This window comes from Mirounga leonina, unplaced genomic scaffold, assembly GCF_011800145.1.
Source record: "Mirounga leonina isolate KUSES-001 unplaced genomic scaffold, KU_Mleo_1.0 Mir_165, whole genome shotgun sequence".
Taxonomy (NCBI): Eukaryota; Metazoa; Chordata; class Mammalia; order Carnivora; family Phocidae; genus Mirounga; species Mirounga leonina.
In genome coordinates, this window is record NW_023270415.1 from 41,406,319 (window position 1) to 41,432,466 (window position 26,148).

General features: G+C 39.0%; 1 protein-coding gene across 3 annotated transcripts in view; it reads right to left on the reverse strand.

Annotated features, from left to right (window-relative positions):
* RAD54B (RAD54 homolog B) overlaps nucleotides 1–26,148 on the reverse strand; it is a 93,727-nt gene that overhangs the window by 62,804 nt on the left and 4,775 nt on the right. Inside the window, exons 1-3 of one of the 3 annotated variants that reach the window (XM_035011535.1) lie at nucleotides 22,945–23,043; nucleotides 22,002–22,152; nucleotides 10,795–10,963 (exon numbers count right to left, since the gene is read on the reverse strand). In XM_035011535.1, the coding sequence (XP_034867426.1) occupies nucleotides 10,795–10,963; nucleotides 22,002–22,136 (304 nt within the window). In that variant the 5' untranslated portion in view covers nucleotides 22,137–22,152; nucleotides 22,945–23,043. Of the gene's footprint in view, nucleotides 1–10,794; nucleotides 10,964–22,001; nucleotides 22,153–22,944; nucleotides 23,044–26,148 lie in introns of those variants that run through there. The other 2 variants (XM_035011536.1, XM_035011538.1) reach the window with 2 other exon arrangements.

Sequence of the window (26,148 nt, forward strand, 5' to 3'; positions counted from 1 at the left end):
CTTCCTCCCCTCTCTGAAGGACGGAAGTGAGGCTGAAAATTGCAAGCTTGTAATCATGATTTGGTCTTCCTGGCAAACAGCCCCCATCCAAGAGCCCCCCAAGAATCACCTCATTAGAATAAAAGAAACTACTATAGCCCAGGAAATTTCAAAGGATTTAGTAGGAACCTTATGTCAAGAACCAGGGTCAAAGACCAAATACTAGAACAAAAAAATTCTCCTAGTACTGTTATCACTGAGGAAATTAGAAGGGTTGTAGGAGCTCTATGTCAGCAACCGAGGTCAGAGACCAATAAATATATTTTATATTATCTCACAGAGTCAAATTATAAAATTTACTACAACCATGCTACATTAATGTCAGACCTACTCTATACAATCTAGATTTACATACATCTTCATAGAATAGCTCCCTCTTTGGCCAAGTCTTGTTCTTGGGGTAAAAATATTTTGAACGAGGGGCACCTGGCTGGCTCAGTAGGTAGAGCATACAACTCTTGTTTCGGGGTTGTGAGTTCGATGCTTAACCAACTGAGTCACCCAGGCACCCCATATTTTGTTTTTAAATTAGGATTCAAAGAGGCAAGTATGAACACAATTCATTCCCCCAAAAGTAGAAGCTGAACACAATTATTATTTCAATTATTCTACAGCAGCCCTCCCAAAAGCATAAAGCAGATTCCCAGATTAAAGCTCTGCTCAAACAGGAATACTCCCATTTTACACCCAATTCAAGTAACGGAGGAAGTTTAGACCAAATTTAACATGCTTAATATGCTAGGCAATGAAGAAACTTTCCAAAAGACCTTAGTAAATACATCCCACAAAGTTTATACACCAATAGTTTATAGCCTTGGAAGGAAGGATGGCAAGAGTTATTAGACTATTTGAGAAACTCAGTAAAGCTCTTTAGAAAAATGCACATGTCTCCCTCTGTTTTAACTGCCTCCCTATTTACCTAGTTGGTGAGAAAAAGATTCCTGTTCTAGAGTTAAGAGGATGGCCAAATACACAACACCTGATACTAGAAAGGTTTAAATCAACAGCAGTCACATATACTCACAGCGTTGAGGAGGAAGACTGCCACACTCATGCAGGGCCACACAGGGATAACCCTACAGAACAAAGTGAACCACTAGGGGCTGTAGGACGCAGGCTTTGCAGTACCAAGAGGGTGAGGTTTCCCCCGGCTCCTAAAAGAAGATGTGACTGGCTTGTTTAAATAATTCTGCAGCTGGCAGGGAAATGAAAGCTGTTATTCACAGATAAGCAGAAACTGCACCTGATCTATTTAATAATAAGGAGGGTTGTTTAGCTAGGGAATCTTATCCCCAGGAACAGAGTAGAGAAGAGAACTTGTAGTTAGGCCATTCAAGACCCTCCTGATTTTATCAGATATCAAGGAGCATGTAATACTGAGATTTAATTTTTGGCATTACAAAACACCTTCCTCTACAGACAGATAGACACACACACACACACACCCTCTAGAATCCATATTAAGAACCACTGCTCAATATGTATATTTGATTGTTGCCTTTTCCCATGCATGCCCTGTCTTACAAAGAGTAGGCAATGCTTGATACTCAGGAAAGAATTTGGTAACTCAATCTCCTACAGATGGTCCTGGATACTACCTAGTAGTTTCAAATGTTCTTCAAGACGAATCTGAAAAAATTAATGAATAAATGGGGAGAAGGAAAAGCTCTTGCTTACAGCAGAATGCCAACTAAAAAATACAGACAGAATTAGAAAATCTTAACAATCATGATTTAAGCAAGAATCAATGAAAACTAAAACTACTAAGTGAACATTTGATTAAATACAAAATATTAACATAGTTTCGGGGCGCCTGGGTGGCTCAGTTGGTTAAGCGACTGCTTTCAGCTCAGGTCATGATCCTGGAGTCCTGGGATCAAGTCCCGCATCGGGCTCCCTGCTCGGCGGGGAGTCTGCTTCTCCCTCTGACCCTCCTCCCTCTCATGCTCTCTGTCTCTCATTCTCTCTGTCTCAAATAAATAAATAAAAATCTTAAAAAAAAAAAAAATTAACATAGTTTCAAAGGATCTCCCCACAGATACTTATTAAGTACAAAGGCAAAAATATCTTTATACCAAAAAAACTTGGCAGATACTAATTTATTTAAATAATCAAACTTAAGGGGTGCCTGGGTGGCTCAGTCATTAAGCGTATGCCTTCGGCTCAGGTCATGATCCCGGGGTCCTGGGATTGAGCCCCACATCGGGCTCCCTGCTCCGCGAAAAGCCTGCTTCTCCCTCTCCCACTCCCCCTGCTTGTGTTCCCTCTCTCACTGTGTCTCTGTCAAATAAATAAAATCTCTAAAAAAAAAAAAATCAAACTTAATATCACTAATAATGGAATAAATTGACATCATATGCTCCCTAATGTTATACCAAGAATTATTTTTGTGATATTCCTGCCAAAAATGTATACCTGAATCTATTCATAAGGAAACATCAGGCAAACCCAGACTGAGAAACATTCTATAAATGATTGGCCAGGGGGCGCCTGGGTGCTTCAGTGGGTTAAGAGTCTGCCTTTGGCTCAGGTCATGATCCAGGGGTCCTGGGATCAAGCCCTGAGTGGGGCTCCCTGCTCAGAGGGGAGTCTGCTTCTCCCTCTCCCTCTGCCCCTTCCTCCTGCTCATGTGGTCTCTCTTCTTGCCCTCTCTGTCTCTCAAATAAATAAATAAATAAATAATTGGCCTGTACTCTTTAAGCACATTAAAATTCTGCACAACAGAGAAGCAAAGACTAAAAAATTGTTCCAGGGGCGCTGGGTGGCTCAGTCAGTGAAGCGTCTGCCTTTAGCTCAGGTCATGATCCCTGGATCCTGGGATCAAGCCCCGCGTCGGGCTCCCTGCTCAGCGGGGAGCCTGCTTCTCCCTCTCCCTCTGCCTGCCGCTCCCTTGCTTGTGCTCTCTGTCAAATGAATAAATTAAATCTTAAAAAGTAAATAAATAAAATAAAAATAAAAAACTGTTCCAGATTAAGAGAGACTAAAAGGACATGACAACTAAATACAACACATAAGCCTTAAGTAGCAAGAAAAAATGCTTACTTATTCATTTTTTTAATTCATTTTTGATACAAAGGACATCATTGGGACAAGAGGAGAAAGTTGAATACGATCTGTGGGTCAGAGGGTAGTACTGTATCAAAGTTAACTTCCTGATTCTGATGGTTGCACTGTTTTACTTTATTATATAGAAGCCTGCCCTTGTTTTAGGAAATACAGACTGAAGAATTTATAGAGTGATAAGCATCATGTCAGCAACTTATTCTCAATTGGTTCAGAAAAATAACACACATGAATGCAATAAAATTTGTGGAAGTTCTTTGTATTATTCTTCAATTTTTCTGTACATTTGAAACATTCTCAAAATATCACATTAAAAAGTTTAACTTAAAAGGCACAACAGGTTCAGCTGGTTAAGCGTCCAACTCTTGGTTTTGGCTCAGGTCATGATCTCAGGGTTGTGAGATCAAGACCCAAGCTCAGCAGGAGTCTGCTGAGATTCTATCTCCCTCTTCCACTGCCCCTCCCCCTGCTCATACATGCGCACACTAAAATAAATAATTCTTTTTTTTAAAAGGCACAACAAAGTAACATTTTTTGACAATTAGATTATCAAATACTAAAAAGTGTAAGTATATACTCATATATAGATTCAGCATCACAATAAATGATACATGCATTGCTCATACATTGCTGGTGGATGGATAAACTTCTAACCTCTGCAGAGGGCAATTCATCATTATCCATCAAAATGATAAATGCACATACCTTGAAACCAGGACCCTACTTCAAGGTATTTATCCTATGGATATATTCTCACATATGTATATAATATATAGATATTAATTGTAGCTTTGCTTGTAACAACAAAAGATCCCAAATAACATAAATATCCTTTAATGAAGCACTAGTTAAGTATATGTGGCATATCCATAATGATGAAATATTAGTAGCTTTTAAAAACCATAAGGTAGTTCTTTGGGGCACCTGAGTGGCTCAGTCGATTGAGTGGCAGACTCCTGATTTCAGCTCAGGTCATGATCTCAGGGTCCTGGGATGGAGCCCCATGTCTGGCTCTGCACTCAGCAGGGGGTCTGCTTGAGGATACTCTTCCCTCTGCTCCCCCCCTCCCCACTAGTGCACACGCGCTCTCTCTCTCTAAAATAAACAAATCTTTAAAAAAAGAAAGCAAGGGGCGCCTGGGTGGCTCAGTTGGTTAAGCAACTGCTTTTGGCTCAGGTCATGATCCTGGAGTCCCTGGATCGAGTCCCACATCAGGCTCCCTGCTCGGCAGGGAGTCTGCTTCTCCCTCTGACCCTCTCATGCTCTATCTCATTCTCTGTCTCAAATAAATAAATAAAATCTTTAATAAAAATTAAATAAAATAAAATAAAAAATAAAAAAAGAAAGCAAAAGGTAGTTCTAAATGTACTGACAAAAAGATTTCTAAGATATACTGTTACAATAAAAAATGCCATGTATAGAGGCGCCTGAGTGGCTCAGTCGGCTAAGCGTCTGCCTTCGGCTCAGGTCATGATCTCGGGTCCAGGGATAGAGTCCCATATCGGGACTTCCTGCTCAGCAGGGAGCCTGCTTCCCCCTCTGCCTGCCGCTCCCCCTGCTTGTGCGCTCTCTCCCTCTCTCTCTCTGACAAATAAAATCTTTTAAAAAATAAAAATTAAAAAAAAATGCAATGTATAGAACAGTGCAGCTAGTGAAAAATCATTTGTATGGGGAGAATATATATACACAAATATGTTTCCAAATGTATAAAACATCTCAAAAAAGATACCCCCAAAATTGATAACTGGTTTGCCTCTGAAGAAGAGAACTAGATGGCTAGGGATCAAGGAAGGGAGCTTTTTTACTGTATTCTTCATGCCTTCTAAACCATGTGATGCATTACTTTTTAAGTCATAGGGACTACATATTATATTCTATTCATACGAAATATCCAAAACAGGCAAATCCATAGAGACAGAAAGCAGACTGGTAGTTGCCAGGGACTTGTAGCAAGTGCGGAATGGAGAGCTGCGTGCTTAATTGGTCCAGGGTTTCCTTTTAGCATAATGAAGCTGGAATCAGATAGTGGTGACTATTGCACAACACTGTAAATATGCTAAATGCCACTGAACTATACACTTTAAAATAGTTAAAGTGAATTTTGTTATTCATATTTTATCACAATAAAAAAAAGTAAACATTTACAAACTAAATATAAATGAAACCAATAAAATTCAAAATCACATAAATTTAATATGATAGTAACATCTTACTGAAATTAAACTGTTATTCACAACATTAATAAGGTACCCACTGATTTGGCGCAGGTTTCTTTCAACAAGCTTTTTCTTCAAGAGGACATACAATGGATCAATTGTTTGGCCATCTTCTCTCTTTTTTTTAATTTATTTGAGAGAGAGGTAACGAGAGAGAGCATGAGCAGGGAGGAGAGGGAGAAGCAGACTCCCCACTAAGCAGAGAGCCCAATGTGGGGCTCAATCCCAAGACCCTGGAATCATGACCTGAGCTTAACTGACTAAGCCACCCAGGCGCCCCAACTGTTTGACCATCTTAATATATAAAACCTGCATTGATAGGAGTATACCACTAACACATCCTGTTCACCTCTGTTCTCATCTGAAGAGATGAAAACTTATAATAATTATAAGGTGGCCATGCAAAAGATCCAGCACATGCTTATATGCATTTATTCATATCAGCTAAAAGAAAACACAATATTCTAAACTTCTCCAAGAATTTATAAACCCCTGAGAAGACACCCAACCATTTCCAAGGACTTTAGACCCAACTAAAAACACTTATCTAATATCCACACAGGAGAGAGATTTTATCACTCCCTTTTTATATCCTTAATCTTCCCCTCTTCACTATCTCATTCCTTACAGCTTATACATACTACTTTTAAAAAACAGTAATAGGGCACCTGGCTGGCTCAGTCAGAACAGCGTGCAACTCTTGATCTCAGGGTTGTGGATTCGAGCCCCACGTTGGGTGCAGAGATTACTTAAAAAAATAAAATCCTGGGGCGCCTGGGTGGCTCAGTCGTTAAGCATCTGCCTTCAGCTCAGGTCATGATCCCGGGATCCTGGGATCGAGCCCCACATCGGGCTCCCTGCTTGGCAGGCAGCCTGTTTCTCCCTCTCCCACACCCCCTGCTTGTGTTCCGTCTCTTGCTGTATCTCTCTTGGTCAAATAAATAAATAAAATCTTTAAAAAAAATAAAATCCTAAAAAACAACAACAACAAAAAAAACCTCTCTGGCCCCTATTCCTTCCCTTCACAACCAAATTTGTTTTTACATACTTCATTTACTTATATTCAGTGACTCCATTTGCCTGTTTCCACTCACTAGTTATCTATTACAATATGACTTTTGTTCCATTTTTTTAAACTGTTCTCTCAAATATTACCAAACCCTGAAAACCATAATATTCCAGTAGCCTCTTCTTGACTACTTGACTTCTCTGAAGCACTTCAGAGCCAAAGGACTTACCCAAGGGACTTACCTATAAATTTTCCAAGATCCTTTCATTCAATCATAAAATGTTTTTGAATTCATACTATTTGATTTAAAACTATCTGAACAAGAGAAAGTTCCTGCCTTTGTATTCACACTTTAGTCAGGTAAATAAATAAAATATAAAACAAGAACAGTGTGGTTGAACAATTTGACAGAGAATGAGAAGGAATCAGAAAGAATGAAACAATTTCTTTCTGTTTCTAAAGAAAGTATTGTTTTGAATATTAGGAAGTCTAGGGCTTCCTGTATTAATTTCTGAGGACTGCCATAACAAAGTACCAAAAACTAGGTGGCTTAAAACAACAGAATTTATTCTCTCAAAATCTGGAGGCCAGAAGTTCAAAATCAAGGTGTCAGCAAAGCCTTTCTCTCTCTGAAGATTCCAGAGGAGAATCCTTCCTTGCCTCTTTCTAGCTTCTGGTAGTTGCCAACAATCCTTGGTGCCCCTGGGCTTGCAGCTGTATTACTCCAATCTCTGACTCCAACATTATGTGGCCTTTTCTCCTCATAAGGACACCAACCATTAGATTTAGGACCCACTCTAACACAGTATGACCTTATCTTAAGTTGATTACAACTGCAAAGACTCTATTTCCAAATAAGGTTGCATTCACAGGTACCAGAGGTTAGAACTTAAAACACAATTTTTAGGACACAATTCAACCCATTATATTTCCCCTTTAATTTTCTCAAGCCAAGGCGAAGAGTAGAGGCTGTAGACAAGACCAAAAAAAAAAAAAATTTTTTTTTTTTTTTAAAGAATTTATTTATTTGAGAAAGAGAATGAGATAGAGAGAGCATGAGAGTGGGGAGGGTCAGAGGGAGAAGCAGACTCTCCGCTGAGCAGGGAGCCTGATGTGGGACTCGATCCCAGGACTCCAAGATCATAACCTGAGCCGAAGGCAGTCGCTTAACCAACTGAGCCACCCAGGCGCCCCCAAAAAATTTTTTTTTAAAAAACAGAAGAGGGCCCTTCTAGCACAACCTCCAAAAAAGGCATATACCCTGAGCCATGGATGAAGTCATTAGTGGTAGACCTGATGTGAAATGCTGAGATCCGGGAGCAAACAGTCAAGAAAGAATTCTTGAGATGTGTTTGGTACAAAAAGGTGGTTTTATTAGAGTACAGGGACAGGACCTGTGGGCAGAAGGAGCTGCAATGGGGTTGTGAGGAAAGGCTGATCATATACTTTCAATTTGGGAGGAGTTTAGGGATAGTGTAATCTCTAAAGAATTTGGAAGCAAGCTTTCCAGAACCTTGAAGGGCTAGCTATTGTTAGGAAAAAGTCATTTACTACTGTCTAGAAAAACCTTAGTCATGAGATCCTTCAGATGTACATCGGTGGGCCATATGCCTAGAGGATGATTGTTATAACATATATCTTGAGGGAGAGGGGTTAAGATAAAGGTAGTTTCCAAAAGGATTTTTATATGTTAAAGACTTACAGGATCCTGGAGGTCAGGCTAATGTCAAGCTAAAGTTGCCTTTTGCCCTTAGCAAAGTATTAACATTGAGGCAGTTGAGTTCCTTGAGGAAGGTCACTCTGCCTGTCCCAAATACTTGTCAATGGGCTATTAAGCTGTCTAAGGAAGTTTAATTTTTTTTTCTTCTGCCTGTTCTCCACATCAGACCTACACTTTCATTCTCACACAAGGACTATTATCTGCAAAGGTACAGGGTTATAAGGAGACCTGAAGTGCCCAGTGAAGTTCAGTGGAGTGAAAATATACTCATTAGGGCACTTTCAAGTTGAGAAAGAAACCAAACTTAAACCAGCTTATGCAAAAATGATATTACTGATGAAGTAGATATTAAATATTATGTATTATTAAATTTTAAGAAATACATGCTGAAGTATTTAGGGATGATATGGCATAACATCTGCAACTTATTTTCAAATGATCCAGAAAAAAAATGGACATATGGCGGCAGGGAGGCAAAATATTAACAACTGTAGTATTTAGGATGATAATTATTCTTTCAACTTCTCTACATGTAGGAAATTTTTCAAAAATAAAAAAGATGATAGGGGAGGGGCGCCTGGGTAGCTGAGATGGTTAAGCATCTGCCTTCGGCTCAGGTCACGATCCCAGGGTCCTGGGATCGAGCCCCACATGGGGCTCCTGGCTCAGCAGGGAGCCTGCTTCTCCCTCTCCCTCTGCCTCTCCCCCTGCTCATGCTCTCTCTCTTTCTATTTCTGTGTCTCAAATGAATAAATAAAATCTTAAAAAAAAAGAGATGATGGGGGAAAATGAGGACATATTTTAACTGGGACAAACAGGCTTCCATCCCACTTCAAGGTGGATTAGATCTAGGATTAAAAAGATGTGAAAAGGTGAGGGAAAAAAAAAAAAGATGTGAAAAGGTGAATTATACTACATGGATCTCTCATCTCCATACTTTTCTACATAAAACATCCCTCTCCAGTAATCCACCACAAAGCAAGATGTTTCTCACAATGTTCTTTTCCCCAATTAACCTCTCTCTGAATGAGAGGCAGGAGGGTGTCAGGAGGTTGGCAAAGATTCCCCAGTCCAGTAAATGTACTAAATCAGAGAAGGGATTAAGGGATTAGGAGTTGAGTAAATTAACTCCCTCTTCAATTTATCTTAACTCTTAACTCCCTTCTCATATTTAGCAGGTTAAAGAGTGAGAAACTATAGTAAAACAAAAATAAAGCAGGAAATCAGTAACACAGAACGTATTATAGTCTAAATATCATTCTCTGGTGAAGAGATTAGCTACCATAATAGAAAAAGAAAGAGGCAGAGGTGGATCATTATCTGCCACAGGCTTGGCAGTAGAGAAAAAAACCTGGGAAAACAGGATATTCACTTAACAAAGATGGAAGAAAAATAAGAGGAAGGGAAACAAGCAGAAAAGAAATGAGAGAGCCAATCAATGAGACAGTGCAGCAGCTAAGCTGCCATACCCAGAACTGTCTTCAGGGATCTCAGATCCCTACAACCAGCTCCAAAAGTGCTTCTCAATTTTGTCCTAACACCAGTCACAGCTTTTGAAAAATTTTAAGAACACATAAATGAAACTATGAATCCTAGTCAGATGGGAAAATACAGAATTCCTTTCTCCCCCAACAAGAAATGAACCCATTCATAGGTAAAACTTACTAATCCTCACAAACCTCAACTTCCTTCAAAAGGTTAAGTGCTTAAGGAATCTCACTGATTTGCACAGGTATCTTAAGGATGACAATCACTCTTGTATAGAACAGCAGATGGGAATCTCTCCCTGAATCTGTTTATTCAACCAAAAAATGAATGTCATTTGGAAAAATGTAGTCTTATGTTGTCTTTCAGAAGGCCATATAAACACCAGTAAATAACCCTATTTATTGTTTTAATTACTTCTAAAATATTAATCTCTGACAGATAAAAAAGAAACAATCATTATTTTAACTCAATTCAACAATGCAAGGAGGGAGCATCTGTTAAATCCTTGGTTCTCCTTCAATTATGTACCTTCATAATACAAATCTAACTGATTTGCAGCTACTCCATGAACTTTTTTTTTTTTTTTTTAAGATTTTATTTATTTATTTGACAGAGAGAGACACAGTGAGAGAGGGAATACAAGCAGGGGGAGTGGGAGAGGGAGAAGCAGGCTTCCTGCCGAGCAGGGAGCCCGATGCGGGGCTTGATCCCAGGACCTGGAATCATGACCTGAGCCGAAGGCAGACGCTTAACAACTGAGCCACCCAGGCACCCCTCCATGAACTATTATTAATTAACAATTTTACTCATTTCAACTTCACCTCTCCAACTTAGAACTGTTAACATGGTTTTTATTTTTTTAAAACAGGCTCCATGACCAATGTAGGGCCTGAACTCATGACCCTGAGATTAAGAGTCATACGGTCTACTAACCGAGCCAGCAAGGCGCGCCAACATGGTTTTTATAATTTTTTTAATCAAATCTTTAAACAGAGTTTATTTTGGTACTTGAGGAACAGACCATACTTGACCAACAAGTTCACAATGAATAGTCTTAGATACCTACTATAAAGTACAAGATTTGAATTACGTGGCTATTAATCCAATCACTAAAGAAATTATGACCCAAAAAATCTGAATTGCCAACAATCTAGAGGTATTACACTTTTCAAATATAACATTCATTCTTGAAACAGTCAATTTAAATAATACTATACAACTGGTCAAGTGTAAACCTAATCAATAAAAAGCAGTCTTACCTGTATGAGGCGGATCTAACTTTACCATTACAGATGCTTCAGAACAGTGTTTCCCAGTGTAATTATGCCCATGATTAATTTCTCTAGCACTTCCCTCAGTAGGCAGATTTAAACTGCATATTCTGGGATTATTTTGTAACTGGAGGAAGGTGTTCTTACTTGCAACAACCTAAAAGAAGAAAGTATTTATTTTATGCAGAAATTAAATCTAATCTCCCATATTTTTACATAACAGATTCCTAATTTAAAATATAAACTACCAGTTTCTCTATATCTTAATAAGGAATAGATATTTTAAAATAAATTTAGAATCCAAATTTTACTATTAAACTAGTTTTAATTGTTATAAAAGCTGAAAGACACAACAGAGTAAAAATTATGCCTATAATTATAGTGTATGTTAAACAACATATCAGAAGAGTTTTAAACATGTCATAACATGCCATTCTCAGAATCAATTGCTCTTTTTGGTCAAGTTTCTCAATATTAAAATCAATACTTAAATATTCTCCATTTTTTATGTGGGATAGTGGTACTGTCACTGCACTGTTTACAGAGACAAATATTAAACTGTTTACAAATGAAAAGATATTTCTGGGATTGGCATCAAAATAATGAATATGTTGCACCAAAAATAATGAGATTCCTAGGAATAAACCTAACCAAAGAGGTGAAAGACCTGTACTCTGAGAACTATGAAACAATGATGAAAGGAATTGAAGACAACATAAAGAAATGGAAAGACATTCCATGCTCATGGATTGGAAGAACAAATATTGTTAAAATGTCTATACTACTCAAAGCAATCTACACATTTAATGCAATCCCTATCAAAATATTGACAGCATTTTTCACAGAACTAGAACAACACTAAAATTTGTATGGAACTACAAAAGATCCCAAATAGCCAAAGCAATCTTGAAAAAGAAAAGCAACGCTGGCATCACAATTCCAGACTTCAGGTTGTATTACAAGCCTGTAGTAATCAAAACAGTACAGTACCGGCACAAAAACAGACACACAGATCAATGGAACAGAATAGAAAATCCAGACATAAACCTGTAACTCTATGGTCAATTAATCTTCAACAAAGCAGGAAGGATTTTCCAATGGGAAAAAGACAGTCTCTTCAACAAATGGTATTGGGAAAACTGGACAGCAACATGCAGAAGAATGAAACTGGGCCACTTTCTTAACACCATACACAAAAATAAATTCAAAACAGAGGGATGTCCGGATGGCTCAGTCAGTTAAGTGTCTGACTCTTGATTTCAGCTTACGTCATAATCTCAGGGTTGTAAGACTGAGTCCCCCACTGGGCTCCACACTGGGCATGGAGCCTACTTAAGATTCTCTCTCCCTCCCTCTACCACTCTCCCCCCAAGAAATGGATTAAAGACCTAAATGTGAGACCTGAAACCATAAAAATCCTAGAAGATAGCACAAGCAGTAATTTCTCTGACACTGGTCATAGGAACTTTTTTCTAGATAGGTCCTCTGAGGCAAGGGAAACAGAAGCAAAAATAAATTGGGACTAAATCAAAATAAAAAGCTTCTCCACAGCAAAGGAAACAGCCAACAAAACTAAATGGCAACCTACGGAATGGGAGAAGGTATTTGCAAATGACATATCCAATAAAGGGTTAGTATCCAAAATATATTAAAAAACTTTATACAATACCCCCCAAAAATTGGCAAAAGGCATGAACAGACATTTCTCCAAGGAAGACGTCCAGATGGCCAACAGACACATGAAAAAGATGCTCATTATCACTCATCATCAGGGAAATGCAAATCAAAATTACAATGAGCTATCACCTCACACCTGTCAGAATGACCAGAATCAACAACATAAGAAACAACAGATGTTGGTGAGGATGTGGAGAATAAGGAACCTTCTTGCATTATTGGTGGGAATGCAAACTGGTGCAGCCACTGAAAAACAGTATGGAGGTTCCTCAAAAAGTTAAAAATAGGAGCACCAGGGTGGCTCAGTCAGTTAAGCGGCTGCCTTCAGCTCAGGTCATGATCCCAGGGGTCTGGGATCAAGCCCCGCATCGGGCTCCTTCCTCAGCGGAGAATCTGCTTCTCCCTTTCTCTCTCCCTCTGCCTCTCCCTGCCTCTTGAGTCTATTCAAATACCTTGGGGGCACCTGGGTGACTCAGTTAAGCACCCAACTCTTGATCTCAGCTCAGGTTTTGATCTCATGTTCATGAGTTCAAGCTCCATATTGGGCTCCACACTGGGTGTGGAGCGTACTTTTAAAAAAATTAATTAATTAAATAGACTAAGATATATGTGTACATATATACATATACATATATATCCTATTTCCTTAAACATTCACCCACTAGTTCTGGTTATCTATTGAATTTTTTTTTTTAGAGACAACACAAATACCTGTCTAATGCCAACAACTGCTACAGAAAGCAAAACAGGTGAGCAATAACATAAGTGGTTCTAGCCAATGTCCACACATGAAGGAGGCAATGACATTTATGGTTCTCCAAACCTCAAACTTCCTTCTAGAGTTCATACTGACCAGTCCCTCAAATTGTTTTAAGAATTACACAGATTCTGCTCCATGGATTGAGAACTAACATGCAAACTCTGTTATAGAGGACACTAATATTAACTGTCTTAATTCCATTTTAAAATCCTAGCATATTGTAGGTGGTTAAGTATTCCCGTGTAATAAACATGTAACTTAAAAGCCCTCCTTTATCCCCAGAAATCATTCATAAGCAAATATTATTGTGTGCTAACAAGCTCCTTTAATTGGAGTACCAAAAGCTGTTTTCTCTTCAGCCCTGGCTTAAGACAGATATACCTAAACTTTTTTTTAAAGATTTTTTTTTTTCTTTCATTTGCGAGAGAGAGAATGAGAGAGAGCACGAGAGGGAGGAGGGTCAGAGGGAGAAGCAGACTCCCTGCCGAGCAGGGAGCCCGATGCGGGACTCGATGCGGGACTCGATGCTGGGACTCCAGGATCATGACTTGAGCTGAAGGCAGCTGCCCAACCAACTGAGCCACCCAGGCGCCCCACATTTTTTTAATTGAGGTTTAATTGACATAAAACATTAGTTTCAGGTGTACAACAGTAATGATTCAGTATTTGTATATACTGCAAACTGATCACCACAATAAGTCTAGTTAAATCCATCACCATACATAGTTACAGAATTTTTTTTCTTGTGATGAGAACTTTTAAGATCTACTTCTTAGCAACTTACGGCATCCACTACCTTTTCTTTCTTTCTTTTTTTTTTTTTTTTTAATGAGAGAGAGAGAGAGAGCACATGAGAGGGGGGAGGGTCAGAGGGAGAAGCAGACTCCCCGCCGAGCAGGGAGCCCGATGTGGGACTCGATCCCGGGACCCCAGGATCATGACCTGAGCCGAAGGCAGTCGCTCAACCGACTGAGCCACCCAGGCGCCCCTCCACTACCTTTTCTAACACCACTTCTATTATTATGATTTAGCATTCCACTTTAAGAAACAGCTTACTCTTCTCCTTATATATTTTACTTATATTAGTATAGACTCAGACTCCTGTATAATTCAATGAATTACTACCAATTAGCATATTTATTTTGACACTCGATTTGTTCCAGATTTTGTATTTATCAGACCAAACAAATAAAAACCCCTGAAGGGGTTCCATTCCATTTAGGAATGGAATAGACTAAGGAGAAGGGAGAGTGAACTGCTAAGGCTTCTCATGTTGCCTTGCTTAAAACAGCTGTACAATTTCAAAAATGCCTAGTTTTTAAAAATAACTTTAGTTTCCTAGTAGAATTAAAAGAAGAAAAGAGTAAATCAATGAATTTGGTCTCAAATTAGTCCTTACATCAAAAAAATAAACCTTAAGACCAGAGTGTCAAAATGATTAATGGGTAAAGAAAAGTCTTAACATCCTGGAACAACAAGGTATCCACGTACAAAAGAATGAAATTGGACCACTATCTCACACCACACACAAAAATGAACTAAAAAATGGGACACAGATTCAAATGTAAGAACTAAAACTACAAAACTCATGGGACGCCTGGGTGGCTCAGTTGGTTAAGCGTCTGCCTTCAGCTCAGGTCATGATCCCAGGGTCCTGGGATCGAGTCCTGCATCGGGCTCCCTGCTCAGTGGGGAGCCTACTTCTCCCCCTACCTGCCACTGCCCCTGCTTGTGCACATGCTCTCTCTCTCTGGCAAATAAATGAATAAAATCTTTAAAAAAATAAAATAAAAATAAAACTACAAAACTCTTAGAATACAGGAGACAAGGGAAAAAATTCTGTAACTATGTACAGTGACAGATGATAACTACACTTACCATGGTGATCATTTCACAATATCTACAAATATCAAACCATTATGTCATACACCTGAATATAATGCTGTATGTCAATCACACCTCAATAAAAAACAAATTAGTTTTTTTTCTTAAGATTTTATTTCTAAGTAATCTCTACACCCAACATGGTGCTCAAACTCATGACCCTGAGATCAAGAATCACATGCTCTACTGACTGAGCCAGCCAGGCACCCCAAAAAACAAAATTTTTTTTTTTAAAGAAAATACAGGGGTGCTTGGGTGGCTCAGTTGGTTAAGCATCCGACTCTTGGTTTCAGCTCAGGTCATGATCTCAGGGTCATGAGATCAAGTCCCATGTCTGGGAGTGCAGTCTGCTTAAGATTCTCTCTGCCCTTCACCCCTCCCTCTCTAAAAAACAAATTAATTAATAAAATAAAATACAGGAGTAACTCTTCATGACCTTCTTAGATATAATACCAAAATCATAAGTACCAACACCAAAAAAATTAGATAAATTGGATTTAATCAAATTTAAAACTTCTGTGCTACAAATGATACTATCAAGAAAGTGAATAACCAACAGAAGGGGAGAAAATATTTGCAAATAATATAACTGATAAGGGACCTGTATCTAGAATATATTTTTTTAAATAACACTCTTGGGGTGCCTGGTTGGCTCAACTAATGGAGTATGGGACTCATGATCTCAGGGTTGTGAATTCAAGCCCCATGGTAGGTGTAGGGATTAATAAAAAATAAAAATTAAATTCAATTAAAATTAAATTTTTTTAAAAATCTTAAAAAAAAAACTCTTACAACTCTATAACAAAAATCAAATAATACAATTTTACAAAGGTCAAAGGATCTGGGGGCACCTGGGTGGTTCAGTCAGTTAAACATCCAACTCTTGATTTCGGCTCAGGTCATGATCTCAGGGTCCTGGGATCAAGCCCCACGTTGGGCTCTGTGCTCAGCATGGAGTCTGCTGGAAAGTCTCTCTCTCTCTCCCTCTGCCCCTCCCCCCTCTCTAAAATAAACAAAATCTTTTTAAAAACACACATAAAGGTCAAATGATCTGAATAGTCCAAAGAAGATATACAAATGGCCAATAAGCACATGTAAAGATGCTCAACAATATTATCCACCAGTGACATACAAATCAAAACCACAAATAAGATACTACTTCAACCACCAGTATGGCTACAATCAAAAACATAATAATAAATGTTGACAAGGATGTGGAGAAATTGAAATCCTCATACATTGATGGTGGGAACAAAAATACTGCAGCCACCTTGGAAGAGTCTGGCAGTTCACTAATGAAAGGTTAAACACAGAGTTATCATATGATCCAGCAATTCCATACCTAGGAATATACCCAAGAAAAATGAAAACACATGTCTACACAAAAACTTGTACACAAATGTTCACAAGCATTATTAATAACTCATAATTTGAAAAGTGGAAACAATCCAAATGCCTGTCAACTGATGGATTAATAAAATGTGCTATATTAATATATTATACAGTAGGGTAGGCAGAATAATGCTTCCCAAAGATGTCTATACTAATCCCCAGAATCTGTGAATATGTTACAAGGCAAAAAAATTTTGTAGATGTGATTAAGATGTGCGTAAAGTAATCTCTCCTGAAATGGAGAGATTGTCCTGGCTTACCCAAGTCAACCCAATCTAATCAAATCATTCCCAGTTTGAGAGAATCAGAAACATAGTAACATGGCAACTGAAACTGTCATTGCTGGCTTTGAAAATCAAAGAAGGGCAAAAAAAATGCAAGTGGCCTATCGAACCTAGAAAAGGAAAAGGAAACAGATTCTCCCCTAAAACCTCCAGAAATAAATGCAGCCCTGCCAACACCTTTTGCAAATATCTTCTCCCATTCCATAGGCTGCCTTTTAGTTTATTTCCTTTGCTGTGCAGAAGCTTTTCATTTTGACAAAGTCCCAATAGCTCATTTTTGCTTTTATTTCCCTTGCTTCTGGACATGTGTCTAGTAAGAAGTTGCTATGGCAGAAGTCAAAGAGGTTGCTGCCCATGTTCTCCTCTAGAATTTTGACGAATTCCTGTCTCACATTTAGGTCTTTCATCCATCTTGAATTTATGTTTGTGTATGATGTAAGAAAATGGTCCAGTTTTCCCAATACCATTTGTGAAAGTCTTTTTTCCAATGGATATTCTTTCCTGCTTTGTTGAAGATTAGTTGACCATAGAGTTGTGGGTCCATTTCTGGGTTCTCTATTCCGTTCCACTGATCTATGAGTCTGTTTTTGTGCCAATACCATACTGTCTTGATGATTACAGCTTTGTAATACAGTTTGAGGTCCAGAATTGTGATGCCTACAACTTTGGTTTTCTTTTTCAACATTACTTTGGCTATTCAGGGTCTTTTCTAGCTCCATACAAATTTTAGAACTGTTTGTTCTAACTGTGAAAAATGATGGTGCTATTTTGATAGGAATTGCGCTAAATGTGTAGGGAGACTAGACATTATTTTAACAATATTTGTTCCTCCAATCCGTAAGTATGGAATATTTTTCCATTTCTTTGTGTCTTCAATTTCTTTCAAAAGTGTGCTATAGTTTTCAGAGATCTTTTACCTCTTTGATTAGGTTTATTCCTAGGTATCTTATGGTTTTTGGTGCAATTGTAATTGGGATCGATTCCTTGATTTCTCTTTCTGCTACTTCATTATTGGTGTATAGAAATGCAACAGATTTCTGTACATTGATTTTATATTCTGCAACTTTGCTGAATTCGTGTATCAGTTCTAGCAATTTTTCATGGAGTCTCTCAGGTTTTCTATGGCAACACCTTGATCTTAGCCCAGTGAAACCTGTTTTGGACTTCTGACCTACAGAATTGTAATAGATTTGTGTTCTTTTAAGCCACTAAACTTGCGATAACTTGTTATAGCAGCAATAGAAAACTAATAAATTTGGCAATAAAAAGAAATAAATTATTGATACATGGGTGAGCCTTGAATACATTATGCTAACTGGAAAAAGCCAGTCACAAAAAGCTACAAGTATGATGAATGTATGATTCTATTTATATGAAATGTCCCTAATAGGCAAATCTACAGAGACAGAAAAAAAGATTAGTGGTTGCAAAGTGCTGACAGATTTGGAGAAAAATGGAGAACAACTGGTTAATATATACGAGGTTTCTTTCTGCAGTGATGAAAATGTTCTAAAATGGATCTTGGTGATCACTGCAAAACTGTGAATATAGTATATGATTTGTATGGTATGTGAATTGTATCTAATTAAAGCTGCTTTTAAAAAAAGAAACCTTGGGACGCCTGGGTGGTTCAGTCAGTAAAGTACCTGCCTTCGGCTCAGGTCATGATCCCAGGGTCCTGGGATAGAGCTCCGCATCGAGCTATTTGCTCAGTGGGGAGCCTGCTTCTCCCTCTGCCTGCGGCTCCCCGGGCTTGTATGCATGCACACTCTCGCTCTCTGACAATTAAATAAATAAAATCTTTAAAAAAAAATAAGGGGCACCTGGGAGGCTCAGTCATTATGAGTCTGCCTTCAGCTCAGGTCATGATCCCACGGTCCTGGGATCAAGCTCCGCATCAGGCTCCCTGCTCTGAGGGAAGCCTGCTTCTCCCTCTCCCACTCCCCCTGCTTGTGTTCCCTCTCTCACTATGTCTCTCTCTGTCAAATAAGTAAATAAAAAATCTTTTGGGGAAAAAAAAAACAGAAACCTGTGTTTTCTTCTAACAGTGTGGCCAGAATTCTAAAGAAATGTAGGATAAAACAAACACATGCAGACCAAAAAAAGCAGAGTTAAAAACTAGTAGACCTTTTTGGGGCGCCTGGGTGGCTCAGATGGTTAAGCATCCGCCTTCGGCTCAGGTCATGACCCCAGGGTCCTGGGATCGAGCCCCACATCGGGCTCCTGGCTCAGCAGGGAGCCTGCTTCTCCTTCTCCCTCTGCCTCTCTCCTTGCTCATGCTCTCTCTCTCTCTGTATCTGTCTCAAATGAATAAATAAAATCTTTAAAAATAAATGAATAAATAAAAACTAGTAGATCTTTTTAACAACAAAAAGACAATCAATAAAACAATCCATTAAAGGGGTGCCTGGGTGGCTCAGTCGTTAAGTGTCTGCCTTTGGCTCAGGTCATGGTCCCAGGGTCCTGGGATCGAGCCCCGCATCGGGCTCCCTGCTCAGCGCAAAGCCTGCTTCTCCCTCTCCTACTCCCCTTGCTTGTGTTCCCTCTCTCACTGTCTGTCCCTGTCAAATAAATAAATAAAATATTTTAATAAATAAATAAATAATAAAACAATCCATTAAAAACCAGGCAAAGAACTTGAATAGATATTTCTCCAAAGATACAAATAGCCAATAAGCACATGAAAGGATGCTCATCACTATTCCTAAAAGAAATGGAAATCAAAACCACAATGAAAAACCAATCACACCTACTAGGATATCTACAATCAAAACAAAACAAAATAGAAAATAATAAGTGTTGCTGAGGACGTGGAGAAACTGGAACCCTCACACATTGCTGGTGGGAATGTAAAACAGTGCAGCAGCAGTTGTCGAAAACATTTTGGTAGTTCTTCAAAAAGTTAAACGTAGAATTACCGTATGACCCAGCAATTCCAGTCCTAGAAAAATGAACACAGGGACTCAAATAGAAACTTGCATGCCTGTGTTCATAGCAGCATTATTCACAACAGCCAGAAAGTGAAAACAACCCAAGTATCCATCAAAAAAGTGAATGGATAAACAAACTGTGGTGTATACATACAAATGCATGTTATTCAACCATACAAAGTCATGAAGTTCTGACACATGCTACAACACAGATGACCCTTGAAAATATTATGCTAAGTGAAATAAGCCAGAAACAAAAGGGCAAATATTGTCTGATTCCACTTATACGAGGTAACTAGAAGTCAAATTTATGAAGATAGAAAGTACAGTAGTAGTTACAAGGGAGTGGGTGAAGGAGGGAATAGAGAATTACTGCTTAATGGTGGTTATAGACTTTGAGGTAATGAAAAAGTTTCCAACTGAAAACAGTGGTGATCGTTGCACAATAGCATGAGTATAATTAAAGTCACTTATTTTGCAAACTTAAAAATGTAAATAGCAAATTTTATGTTATATATTTTTTACCACAATAAAAAAAGGAAAAAAATCTGGTGACAGATGGTGACTACACTTAATATCATAAGCATGACATACCGTATGTAATTGTCAGATCACTGTGTGTTGTATACCAGAAATTAATATAATATTGTATGTCAACTACAACAACCAAAAAGGAGAGGGAAAAAGAATTTGTAGGGCGCCTGGGTGGCTCAGTCGTTAAGCGTCTGCCTTCGGCTCAGGTCATGATCCCAGGGTCCTGGAATCGAGTCCCACATCGGGCTCCCTGCTCGGCAGGAAGCCTGCTTCTCCCTCTCCCGCTCCCCCTGCTTGTGTTCCTGTTCTCGCTGTCTCTCTCTGTCATATAAATAAATAAAATCTTTAAAAATAAAATAAAATAAATAAAATTAAAAAAAAGAATTTGTAGACTTTAATCCCCATACCATGAATGGATCAGAAAACTGTAGAGCAGCAGGAAATGTGGACTGCCCATTTTATACACCTTTATATACTATCTATATAAATAAGACCTTTGGTCTTAGACATAAGACCAAAAACAATCCTTTCTCTTAGTAGTAAAAAATCAAGACTGCTTTAGGGGCACCTGGCTAGCTCCGTCGGTAGAGCATGCGACTCTTCATCTTGAGAGTTCATGAATTCAAGCCTCACATTGGACATAGAGTTTACTTAAAAAAAAAAAAAAAAATGGAGGTGAGGTACTGCTTTAAGCATTTACTTTTTATAGATAAAAATGTAAGGAAATGGGGGCAACCGGGCTGGCTCAGTCAGTGGAGCATGAGACTCTTGATCTCGGGGTTGTGAGTTCGAGCCCCACACTGGGTGTAGAGATTATTTAAAAAATAAAATAAAATCTTAAAAAAAAAAAAGAAAGGAATGTCCAGAATTGTTATACAGATTATTACTTACGTGTTTACTCCTTAAATCACCTTATCTAAAGTTTCTTTTTTTAAGATTTCATTTTCTTAAATGTTTTATTTAAATTCAATTTAGTTAACATATACTGTATTATTACTTTCAAGGGTAGAATTTAGTGATTCATCAGATGCATATAACACCCAGTGCTCATTACATCAAGTACCCTCCTTAATGCCCAGCACCCAATTACCTCATCCCTCCACCCATCTCCCCTCCAGCAACCCTCAGTTTGTTCCCTATAGTTAAGAGTCTCTTATGGTTTGCCTCCCTCTCTGTTTTTATCTTATTTTTCCTTCCCTTTCCTTATGTTCATCTGTTTTGTTTCTTAAATTCCACATGTGAGTGAAATCATGATATTTTGTCTTTCTCTAGCTGACTTATTTTGCTTACCATAATACCCTCTAGTTCCATCCACAAGATTTTTTTTAAGTAATCTCTACACCCATGGTGGGGCTTGAACTCATAACCCTAGATCAAGAGTCGCATGCTCTTCCAACTGAGGAAGCCAGGCGCCCCTTATCTAAGTTTTCATTTATGTGGTAACTTTAAAAAGAATACTGATTAGAATAATTTATTTTTACAAGAATATCCACCCTCTCCCTCACAGAGGTATTTTTTACTGTTAACAGAAGTTTATCCTATAGAGCCAACTGCAAGTCATTCCTTGAAAAAGAAAAAAAAAATTATGTAATCATTACTGTAAAGTTTTTGGAAGACTTTATCAAAGATACTAAAAATTCCTTCAGGCAGTAAGTGTTGTTAACTTTTTAAATGAAATGTTTAAAAAAAAAATGCATCCTTCTCTATATTATGCTTTTTTTTTTTTTTTTTTACCTCAAATAATTTTACGTCTGGACTCATCTTTGTATTCTCTTCATTTGGACTTGGATTACTTCTCCCTGGTGGTATAAATTTTAGTTTTTTGAAGGGATTCCCCTGCAACTGACTTGGTGCTGCAGATCGTCTCATATTCAGCAATGCTGACCTAAAAAATACCCAAAACAGAAATCATCCATGAATCTGATAGAATTAACTCCAAACATGAAAATAGATCATCACTACAACCATATCTTTAAAAATGTAACAGAATAAACGTGTAAAAAACCTTGGAAAACAAGTTTCACAGCTAGGGATATTTTATTTTCATCACAAAGGGTTTCTGAAAAGAATCGAAGACTTAAATTGAATGGTGTAAACTTGAGCATATGGATTTTGATAATACTATAGATTAGATAATGATAAAGTAGTCTTTGAAGGGTGCAACCATTAAACCTCTAGGAGCAAGAACAGCCAAGAACAGCAACAGACCTGGTTTTCGGCTTCCTACTACCGTTAAGGAGCAGTTACACTTCGTGACTTAAGTCGCTCCTCTGACTTTGTGGCCCCGTCAAAAGTGTCCACAGACATCGTCTATTAATTAACCGGCAAATACCGTGCAGGCTAACGTAGATTAGTCCTGGTGGAAATACACCCAAGCACCGCAGAAGGAAAGCCGGCGGACCGCTGAGAGACCACCGCCCACAGTCGCCTCTCCCTGGGACCTTCCCACCACAAACGCACCGCTACCGCCAGCCTCCGCACCAGCCCACCCCGTGGCCAAGAGCGAGGCCGCCCCTCACACTTCAGCACCCGCCTCCCCGCCCCCCGCCCCCCCCCGGCCGCTCCGCCGCCTTCCTTCCCTCCCCCCGGAGGCCGGCTTCGGCGCCTCTCCCCACTTTGTCCCGCACGAGCCCGCAGGCTGCCTCCGCCCCACAAGACTTCCCCTCCAAGAACGTACCGTTAAAGATCCGACAGAAGTCGGGCGTCATCCGAGAAAGAATTCGGGTAGACAGACACCTCTTCAACGGAGGTTAAGGCTCCCGCCTCGGCGCAGCCTATAGCGGACAAGCTAGCCGAGCGTGCGCACTACCTTTCTGCGGCTGCGCCTCCTTCAGCCTGACTCTGATTGGATGAACTTAACTGCGCATGTCTCTTTGCGTTTCCCTTTAAGCATTTGTAGTTTCAGATTTATGGTTCAATTAAAAAATATTTACTTGGAAAAATATTTGTTTTTTATTGATTGATTGCCTACTGTCACATGCTGTAGGTGCTGATACAGACCTCATTTTAGAACAGACGACGCATACTTCTTAAATCTAAGAACATCTACATGGATGTGTTTAGGCAGTTAGATGGTCTGCATAATACTATGTGCTTGGAAAAATAGTATGCAAATATACTTTACCATAAAGTTCTTAAATTATGCAGCATTTTAGGAATGAAGTGACTTTAGCAACGTTGTTAAAATAATATAGGCCTTTAAAGTACCTGGCACACTTTTTTTTTTTTTTTTTAAGATTTTATTTATTTTTTTGTCAGAGAGAGAGCGAGAGCAGGAACACAAGCAGGGGGAGTGGGAGAGGGAGAAGCAGGCTTCCCGCCGAGCAGGGAGCCCGATGTGGGACTCGATCCCAGGACCCTGGGATCATGACCTCAGCCGAAGGCAGACGCTTAATGACTGAGCCACCCAGGCGCCCAGTACCTGGCACATTTTAAAAATAAATAAATAAAGTACTTGGCACAAATAGGCAAACTAACGTTTTAGAAGTGGTCTGACACCTTTTAATGCAGTGACAAGGCAGAGAAATATATAGGTCATAGGCTTTTTAATGTAAAATAATCTCCAGGGGCACCTTGGTGACTCAGTTGCTTAAGCCTCTTTGACTCTTGGCTTCAGCTAAGATCATGATCTCAGAGACCTGGCATCCAGCCCCCTGTGGGCTCCCTGCTCAGTGGGGAGTCTCCTTCTTCCTCTCTCTGTCCCTCTGCCCCTTCCTCCCCACTCATGTTCGCTCTCTCTCACTCTCAAATAAGTAAATAAAATCTATATTTAAAAAAAAAAGTATCTCCAAACCAGATCACTGCCTGTATTACCTATAAAAATATTCCAGTTTAAACAAAACACTTAGAAATGCATGAATAGGGACACCTGGGTTATTCAGTCCGTGAGCACTGGACTCTTGATCTCAGCTCAGGTCTTGATCTCAGGGTCATGGGTTCAAGCCCCACCTTGGGCATGTTGGGTGTGGAGCCCACTTGAAAAAAAAAAAGTGTGAATAGAATAATTTTCATAATTTAGCTTGATTTTCAAAAGCCATTCTAGGGGCGCCTGGGTGGTTCAATTGGTTAAGCATCCCAATAATGATTTTGGCTCAGGTCATGATCTCAGGGTCATGAAATCAAACCCCACAATGGAGGCTCAGCATGGAGCCTGTTTAAGACTCTCTCCTCCCTCTGCCCCTCCTCACTTACATTCTCTCAAAAAAAAAAAAAAAGGCATTTACTCTAAAATATATGTGAAGAATTAGGGAATATTAAATTTTACCGAACTGTGGTAGACTGGGTATCATTTTTTTTTTAATTTTATTTTATTTTTAAGTAAACTCTATACCCAATGTGGGGCTTTAACTCAGACCCTGAGATCAAGAATCACATGCTCTATCAACTGAGCCAGCCAAGTGCCCCTGTATCATTTTTTTATATACTATATTGTTACAAATTTTTGGTCTTTATTTTAGCAAAATTAGTGTTTTAAATAAAGATGTTATGAGTTATATAACAGCAAACATTAGGATTAATTTTCTACAATAAAGATAAGGACAGGGGGTGCCTGGGTGGCTCAGTCAGTTAAGCGTCTGCCTTTGGCTCAAGTCATGATCCCAGGGTCCTCAATGGAGCCCCGCATCAGGCTCCCTGCTCCATGGGGAGCCTGCTTCTCCCTCTCCCTCTGCTGCTCCCTCTGCTTGTGCTCTCTCTCTGTCAAATAAATAAATAAAATCTTAAAAAAAAAGATAAGGACAAACAGCAAAATTATAACTGATGAGTATAATCCAAAAGAAGTATAGTACTATTTAGAACACAGCAAATAAAATACTTTTCTTTGAAACAGTAAATTTCAAAAGGTTTATTTATATTTTATAGGAATTATTTATGGGAGGAGAAATCAATCTCACTTTTTATTCTTTCTAACAAAAATTATCATCATGAAATACTCATTTTACTTCACTTAATTATTTTATGGTACTAGATAAAGATGGGCTAGGAAATAAAGGCTAGAAAGTTTTCTGTCATTTTAGAAAGAATGTAACTATTTCCCAATACTAACATATCTTATTACATAAATGATTTGTAATTTTCTGCATTTCAATCATAAAGTCTATCACTTGCATCCAATGATAAAGAAGATAAATGAGTAAACTATATAGTGTTAGAGAATGAAAAGTGGTAAGAAGAAGAGTAAAGCAGAGATGGAAGTACTGAAATTCTATATAGGGTAGCCAGGGAAGGCATCTTTGAACAAAGGTCCTGAAGCAATAAAGCACTGAGGGCCAGTAGGAACAGTCAGAGGGTGGTAGCTGAAGCAAAGTGAGCTCAGAGAGTAGTAGATGAAGTCAAAGAAATAAAAAGGAGGGTGAAAAACCTGTGGGTGATTGTAAGAACTCCAGCTTTTATTCTGAGGCCACTGAAGAGTTTTGAGCTGAGTTAGGAAGCTATTATCATAATTCAGACAAGAGACAACGGTGGCTCGGCATCAGAGGTGGAACAGTTAGAGTCTAGATATGTTTAAATGATAGAAGTCAGATCAGAGGTAGAGCACGAAAGAAACAAAGTAGGGAAGAATGACTCTAAGACTTTTTGGTCTGAGAAATTGGAAGCATGGAGTTGCTGTTTACTGAAAATTTTAAAAAGAGGATAACAAAGGAGTAATGACTGTGGTGGAGAAGGGTATATCAACAGCTCAGTTTGAGTATGTTAAACTTGTGGAGATTACTAGACATCTGGCAGAGATGTCAAGATGCAAATCTGGAGGCGCCTGGGTGGCTCAGTCATTAAGCATCTGCCTTTGGCTCAGGTCATGATCCCAGGGTCCTGGGATCGAGCCCCCATCAGGCTCCCTACTCAGTGGGAGGCCTGCTTCTCCCTCTCCCACTCCCCCTGCTTG